This window comes from Helobdella robusta, assembly GCF_000326865.2.
Source record: "Helobdella robusta unplaced genomic scaffold HELROscaffold_35, whole genome shotgun sequence".
NCBI lineage: Eukaryota > Metazoa > Annelida > Clitellata > Rhynchobdellida > Glossiphoniidae > Helobdella > Helobdella robusta.
This window is the reverse complement of record NW_008704704.1, coordinates 1,825,977-1,834,446: the sequence shown is the minus strand read 5'-3', so window position 1 is coordinate 1,834,446 and position 8,470 is coordinate 1,825,977. Positions and strand designations below refer to the sequence as shown.

Here is an 8,470-nt window from a genome sequence, read left to right as displayed (position 1 = left end):
ACATTGAAAAATTTGCCTAACTGCAGAAACAACGACTGTTTACTTTCCAACAGTATCCGTGGATGAATATTATCAGGCCCTGCAGATTTGTTCTTATCCAATAAAGAAATCTTTTTAGACACTACGTCATCATTGAATTGCAATTCATCCGGCAGCCGGAACCAATGGATATAACGAGTCATTATAATTAACCTCATTGTCAAGTTTATAAACCGGCGAAAAGAACTTTGCCAAAGCTTGGGCTTTTTCATCATCACCCGTGAGATCTGTGTTCTGTACTCTGAGTGTTTCAACCCTGCCCACTGTTGTTATTTTTTTCTTCACCTGTTTCCAGAACAGTTTTGGGTTGTTATGATAGTTTCTGGCAATAAAATTCTGGTTATCTCTGTCCAGCTGTTTACATTCTGCTCTAACTTTATCTCTCGTAGACCTGAAACTTTGCAATAAGTCAACGTCTCCATATTTATAGATTCTTTTCCAATAGTAGTGCTTAAGCTTGATAAGTCGCCTCAGTTTAAAGTTGACATGCTTAACAACACAGCTACCATATATTTTCATAGGAACATATTTTGAAGTAGCCTCACTAATCAAAAAACAAAATTTTTGCCATAAATTTTCTACGTTGCTCTTTTGGTCTACATCCACAGTTGTATCAACAGATAACATGCTAGAAAGATATTTGTTAATTGCATCGTACTGTCCATGATTAAAACACAACTTCTTCCTAGGTTTACTGTGCAAAAGTGAAAAATCAAAAATTTTAAATGAAATCAATAAGTAGTCACTTCTGCCCAGAGGAGATAAATACTGTAAATCTGATACGCAATCTTCAGACGTGATAATTAAATCCAAAACATGAGGACAACTGTTAGCTTGTAGGACATCTTGTTGGTTCGTTGACATGCTGCAGCCAAAACCTATCATCAATAAGCTGCAAATAGAACATTAAACATGATAGAACAAAAATGCTTTTTTCAGTATTCCTATACCATCTTCGGTGTTCGAATTGATACATTGTGTGTGTGTCCGAGCATTTATTTAGCGCTATTTATAAACAAATTACTCAAAAGCACCCTCTTAAAAAGGACAAACAACAAAATATACTTCAATAAATAAATAAATACACAAGCCAGGCAATCCAATTTAAATCAAAAAATATATAAAAAGTTAAGCGTCCGAAGTAGTTGCCGGCTTAATTAAGATCACTTGATTATATCATATAATTATATTAGTACTTATCAATAATCAAATCCTAGTGTTGAACAACCAGAATGTGTTTTTATGTCTTCATTAATACGTTGTTTAATATTATCTAGATTCGATTACTGCAATAGTCTTTTGTATGGCATCACACAACTACAAATGAAGAGACTTCAAACATTAAAGAATAAAAGTGCACGTGTTGCCCTAAACATTAAACTTCCATCACGTCAGACCAATCAATAAAGAACTTTAAAACTCTCCACTGGCTTTCAATCTAATTTCGGATCCAATTTAAAATTTCTACAATAACATTCAAGACACTTTCAACATCATAACCAATTTACTTAAGAAATCTAATCGTCATCAAAGAATCCAACAGAAACTTGCTTTCATTCAAAGCACCTACAATAGTCACACAACATGCGTCAACCAACACTGCTATCCATGCTTTCAGTCATTACCAGAACATATTAGAACCTGTTTTTTACTAGCTACTTTTAAGAAAAAAGTAAAAACTCATTTTTTTTGCTATTTGCTATAATTGCTAATAACATTGAAACAACATTATATCTATTATATCAAATTGCTTGGCTTTATATGTAATTTCTATATTATATCATATATCATACTGCACTAGCTTGTCTGGCAAAGAGCGCTTTAGTTGGTTGCCCTTAGCACTATATAAGTTATTATTATTATTATGAATTACCACATGTTCCAACCAGGAAATCTTCCTGTTGACCAAATCTGAAAACTTGGTATCAAAATAGAATCGGAAGTAGTTCGACAACAGCGACTCGTCGGGCATGTCTCCATTTTTGCCCTTTTTAAATGTGAAGTAGCATGATATCACCTCAACTTTGATAAGCCTGAGATGATCACCCACATCAGATGCCACACATTTCGTCACATGAATAATGTGAAATATTTTCTTCCGATAGATAATTTTTTCATGTTCTGTACACAGGTAATCTGATTTTCATTAGAAGTATTTAAAATAAGGGTGATCATTGTGGTTTGAATTTGGTAATGGGTATAAATTTGTATGATTTCAAGTGTAGCTTAAAAAACAGGCTTGATTTTAAGAGAGGTAATTATAAATTGATGAATGAGTACTTGCTGTCTGAATTGGATGTTAAAAAATGTATGGCTGTGGTTAAGAATGATAGTGATGTTAATGAACTATGGTGTTATTTTTTGAATGTGATCAATGAGGCAATAAATAAGTTTATTCCAATTGTTAACTTAAGATTTTTTAAGAATAGTAACCAAATTAAGTTACCAGGCTTGTTTTAAATCTGATTAGGAATAAGAACAAATTATGGAAGAATTTTATAAAACATAGGAATAAGCAAATTTTAACTGAGTATAAGCATTTGAGAAATCAAATTAAAAGAACTGTTGTGAAATTAAAAGAGCAAGATACTTCTAGTGTGAGAGTGAATAATTGTTTGTCTCAAAGGTTTGAAGTTAGTAGTGGAGGGCCTCAAGGAAGTGTATTAGGTCCGGCTTTGTTTATTGTGTATGTGAATGACATGTTTGATATTGTGAAAGATAGTTCTGTTCAAATGTATTTGCATGCTGATGATGCTAAAATATTTTAAATTTATAAGATGTGTGGATGATAGAATAGTGCGACAAAAACATCTTGAAAAATTGTATGATTGGTGTATGTTATAGAAAATCGATTTGAATATTGAAAAGTGTGCAGCTATAAAATTTGGTCATTCATGTTTGGATAATAATTGGTGTTATAATATTAATAATTCCAACTTGGATTTTTGTGGTGACGTAAACGATTTGGGGGTTTTGTTTGGACGTTCACTGAGCTTCTCTAAGTATATACATAATGTCATTAATAAATGTTTTGTTCTTTTAGGATTGTTATACAGAAACTTTAAAAATTTAACCAGAGTTATTTATTTTGATTTATAAATCTTTAATTAGGTCAAAGTTAGAGTATGGTGTCAGTGTATGGTCTCCTTGGAAAATAAAAAAAATTGACGATTTGGAAAGGGTTCAGAAACGGGCAACCAAGATGGTCGGAGATTGCAAAGGCCTTTGTTACTCGGATCGATTGAAGTTTCTTGGCTTGCCAACTTTAAGATTTAGAAGAGTTCGTGAAGACATTTTAATGATTTTCAACATTGCGAAGGGTATGGTAGATAGAGATTCCTCACCAGCTTTGTGTTTTTGAGGGCATCGCTATAGAATAAATGTTCAAAAGTTCCATACAAATAAAAGAAAGTATTCGTTTTCTAACAGGGTTCTCTATTTGGAACAATTTACCGACATGCGTTGTTGAATCAGATACTGTTTCCAACTTCAAGAGGAATTTTGACTTATATATGGCCAACAAAGATTTTCTCTATGATCATAAAATTGACACTTGTTTGATTGCTTTTTGTTGTCTTTTAGTGCTATTTTGATATGGGCATATATAACTTACGTTTAAGCCCATTATTTATTTTTATTTATTTAATTTATATAAAATAGCAGCTGTATTCTAGTCTTTTGCACCATAACAAATGACTAATGAGCCTATCAGAAAACAGTTTTACCCTTTCTGGAATATCATTCAGCAAATTTTTATGGCCGTCCAGTAATTCAACAATGACCGGCCGGTTTCACTTCGTCAAAATTTTTTCCTATCGTATCATAAAAATATTTGTCAAAATTATATATTTTCGAAACATTTAAGTCACAAAAGTTGGAAAATTTGTATCCATTTTGCTATCAAAAACATGTTTGGCAGCATCAATAAACTCGGAAAACTGCTATCATTTGTCAACATTTTTTGAGAGTTCAGGCAAATTTAAAGATATCTTTTCAGCTTCTTACAACAAAATATCTCAACTTAAAACATCATCAATTCCAAAATATTTCATTTTAAAGAATGTTTCAAATCAATTGCTGTAAAATTCATACTACAGTTTCAAATATAACATGACAATTCGTTCAAAATTAACTTTACGGCCATCTAGAAAAAACATATATATAAAAATTTCATTATTGCCTTGACAAATGCATGTCGAGGTTTTACGTTTACCATAAATCTTTCCAAAGCTGAAATACTTACCTAAGGTAGCAACGAAATGCAACGAAATATATATATATATATATATATATATTCTTCGGTCATAAATTTGTTTAAATAATTTGTTAATTAACTGTTAATTAACTGGTTTTTTCGAACTAACTTGCAATAATTTTGGTTATAGTTGCAACTTGAATTAATTATGTTAATGGAAGGCACTAAGCTGTTAAAATACAGCTCAGACGAATTACGTAGCTTAAACAAGTTGTACACTGTTTCAAGACGGATTAGAAAAACTTTTTTAAATTTCATAATTGGCGTCCAAAGTTTCGGCGAAATAAAACTAATCTGTCAAAAAATTGTTGCTATGTAAAAAATAATATAAACTTTGCTCAAATAAACATAAATAGTTTGCAAAATAAATATATGGATGGCTGTAAAAGAATTTGTCTGCGATAAGAAACGGGATGTACTCGCCGTTAGTGAAAGTAGACATTATTTCTCTGACGATGTATGCCTGATTCGATCGACACCCAAGGGTTACACATGCTTCAATAAAGCTCGTGAAGAGATAAAAAAGTCGGCAAAATTCCTGATGCCAAACGGTGGTGGTGTGGTTCTACTGGTACGAGACGGTTTTAGATCTACTAAACTGGACCTCAAATTTTAACCGAAAACGTTCGAGTATCTGTGTGTATCGACGTTTCCGGTTTGTTCCGTCAATATTGTGATGATCGCAATATATAGACCGGTGTCATCGCCATTAACGAATTCGAGTATTGATTGTGACATGTTCAGAAGCTCATTGAGTGGAAGCGCTGTCTGTGATTCTGGGGTTTACTTGCATTGTAATGTGGAGGAGCTTTTTGATTTATGTGACTCAACTCTTAGACAAATTGTCGACCAGCATGCTCCATTGGTAAACAAAAGAGTTCGTTCTAAATCGTGTCGCTGGTTTGACAAATACTGCCACAGCATAAAACGTTCTACATGAAAGTTGGAAAGAATTTATCGGCTGACGAAAAACAATGCCCATCTAATCAGTTGGAGATTAGCAATTGAGGAAAAACATAAGTTATTTTTATCAAAGGAGACAAAATATAATTTCTAACGCCAATGAACTGAAAAGATTGTGGAGTGTTTTGTCATCATTCGTTGGAAAGAAAAAAGTTGCCAGCTCAATGGCTCCATCTATTTCAGCACAACAGTTTCTGACATACATGAAATCAAAGTCTGAACCGTTTGCTGATGGAAGTGATGCTCCTGTGTTCAGATCGACTGAAAGATCGCTCTGGTGAAACCGCTGTTGAAAAAACCAGGTTCGGCAAGTAATGTTGTGGCCAACTACAGGCCTATTTCAAACCTTACTTTCATTTCCAAAATCATCAAACGAATAATCGCTCGTCAGCTCCTCGCCTACTTGAACAGCAACTCATTGCTTCCGAAGGTTCAATCAGGCTTTCGTCGAGCATATTCAACCGAGACGGCGATACTGAAGGTGGTTTCGGATGACTGTGACGCGATTGACACTGGAGACATTGCACTGCTTGCATTTCTTGATGTAAGTGCTGCGTTTGACACTGTGGATCATCAAATCCTGTTAGAAAGACTCTCAACTTCGTATGATATCTCCGGTGATGCGTTCAGATGGTTCCAATCTTACTTGGCAGACAGGACTCAGGTTGTCTCTGTTGGTGATGATCTAAACACTGCCACCTCAGAGTTAATCCGCGGTGTACCGCAAGGTTCAGTGCTTGGCCCTCTATTGTACATCATGTACACTACAGATGTCATCAGCGTCGTAGAGACATCAGGTCTTCATTGTCACCTTTATGCTGATGATATCCAATTGTATGGATCTGGTCGGTCCGAGTCATGGTGTCGGGTGAGCGATAAAGTGTCCGGTGCAGTAAACGCAGTGGAAAATTGGATGTTATTAAACAAGTTGAAATTAAACGTTAACAAAACACAGTATACGTGGATGGGAACATCGCATGGTCTCAGTTTTGTAGATGAATTTAAATCTCGAGTAACTAATCTCGGAATTATACTGGATTCACCTATCAATGGATGGTCACGTAAATAAACTTTGCCGTCGATGTTTTTACCAGCTTCATAAAATCAGGTCAATCAGACGATATCTGACTGTTGAGTCAACAAAGGCACTTGTTTGTGGTTTAATTTGCAGCAGAATTGATTACTGTAATGCAATAATGTACGGTATAAAAGTTTCCCTTCAGAATGACATGCAATCAATGCTTAATATCACTGCAAGACTGATTGCAGGATTCACAAAATTCGAGTCGATATCAGCTTACATCAGAGATGAGTTGCACTGGCTTCGTATGCCGGAAAGAGTTTAAATTGGCTCTCCTTGTCAAAGATTCACTGGCCGGCGAGGCTCCATGTTATCTGAGAGAGCAGCTCCAACCAGATTCCGAGGTTACAAACAGAAACAGATTAAGATCTTCTGATAATGGAGATCTCGTGATACCAAAGCACAACTTTTCACGCCTTGGAAAAAGAAGATTTTCGGTGTCGTCAGCTCAAATTTGGAATGCACTGCCAACAAGAAACGTATAGAAAATTATCTGTTTAACAATCCATAGCGATGCTAGCGCTTCTGATGTCATTCTGGAGGGGCGCTATACAAGTCATCAAATACAAATACAAATTCAAACAAATATATATATATATATAAGACAATCTTATATATATATATATATATATATATATAAGACTGTTAGAAATGCAATTATTGATGAGAATCACAGCATGTTCGGCGTTAGTTAACATGGATCACTTTTGCTTTTGTATGGCGGAACTGTCATTCTATGGTTCCATTCAGTTGGCATTGAGCAATTTCTAAACACATCACAACAAAATGGTAGTAACATTTGGATACCCGCAGTACTAGATGCTTTGATAATGTCATTTGTGAGTCCAGAGTGCCCTGGTGCCTTTCCATTCTTCATAGCTTTCAGAGTTTGTGATGTCTGGAATCGGACCTTTGATGGGTGGAGCGTCAAAGTTGACATTGATGAGATTTGTTTCATTTAGCAGACGGTTGAAGTATTCTCTCCACTGTAGCTTGGTCTCAACTTGTTCAAGAACTATCTCATTTTTGTCGTTTTTGATACATGAGGCACCAACTATGTCTTTTTACGTAAGCTTTGCTTGTTTTGCTATACGATACAGAGATTTCATTTGTCCACTCTCTGCACTGATCTGTCCGAGCCAGTGCAACTTTACGTCTTGCATAGTTGTTCTTCTCACGGAAAATTTTATGGTCACCAACAGACTTTGATTTTTGACATTGCTTGAATGCAGCTTTCTTTTCAGCTATTGCATTTTGCACAGTGTCATTCCACCACCAAGTGTATATATATCAAATCATTTTTTTTATTCAGTCAAACCAACAAAAAGTAAGAATGATTCGGGAACCAAATAAAAAAATAAATTCTTGTAGGCTCGGCCACCGTGTAACCTAAAATAACCTTTCAATGCTCGGATAATATAACGATATAACGAGAATTGTTAATAATTTAGCATAAAATAGAATTATTAATTGTTGTCTCTTTTTAACTTAATTCAATATTGTTCTTTTCCTACCCATACTTCTGGTAACACTATTGATTTTATTATAGCTTCATCTTTTTCTAAGCCTATTAATATCTCTGCTAGCTCTGTTCCTTATTCTGATCACCTTCTTATTAAATCTGTTTTTTCATTAGATTTTCTTCCTTCAAATTCATCTATGTCTATTTCTAAAAGATGCTGGTCTTCTCTTAATAGAGATATTTTTCTTCAATCTCTTACTGAAACTATTTTTAATACTACCTTATTTTCTGCTGTTGATGATTTTGTCTATGCTTTTAACATCTACATTACTTCTATTTTTGATAAACTTATTCCTCTTAAATCTTTTACTTATAGGCTCTATTCTCGTAAGGCTCCTTGGTTTGATTATGCTTGTGTAGTAGCCAAGAAAAGTGTTAGAAGACTGGAGAAAGCCTATAGGTTAAATCCATCTAACTCTCTTTATTCTATCTATGAATCTGAATTGATTAATTATAAATATCTACTATTCTCTAAACACTCTACTTTTCTTAGAAATTCTATAACATCTGCTTCAACATCTAAAAATAGGTGGTCTGTTCTATCTAAACTTCTACATAAAAAATTCTCTCACTCATCTTTTTCTGCTAAACAGTTTCATGACTTTTTTGT

General features: G+C 34.2%; 2 protein-coding genes across 2 annotated transcripts; one reads left to right on the top strand and one right to left on the bottom strand.

The window, feature by feature from the left end:
• Window positions 1–1,819: 1,819 nt before the first annotated feature.
• Window positions 1,820–3,664, bottom strand: HELRODRAFT_175924 (hypothetical protein; the record flags this gene model as incomplete). Its single annotated transcript, XM_009023288.1, has 3 exons — window positions 1,820–2,134; window positions 3,467–3,571; window positions 3,653–3,664. 3 exons carry the CDS (start codon window positions 3,662–3,664, stop codon window positions 1,820–1,822), a joined length of 432 nt encoding a protein of 143 aa, XP_009021536.1.
• Window positions 3,665–4,670: 1,006 nt separating this feature from the next.
• Window positions 4,671–5,538, top strand: HELRODRAFT_175923 (hypothetical protein; the record flags this gene model as incomplete). Its single annotated transcript, XM_009023287.1, has 3 exons — window positions 4,671–4,819; window positions 5,039–5,194; window positions 5,331–5,538. The coding sequence occupies 3 exons, from the start codon at window positions 4,671–4,673 to the stop codon at window positions 5,536–5,538; spliced, it is 513 nt and encodes a 170-aa protein (XP_009021535.1).
• Between the last annotated feature and the right edge of the window lie 2,932 nt (window positions 5,539–8,470).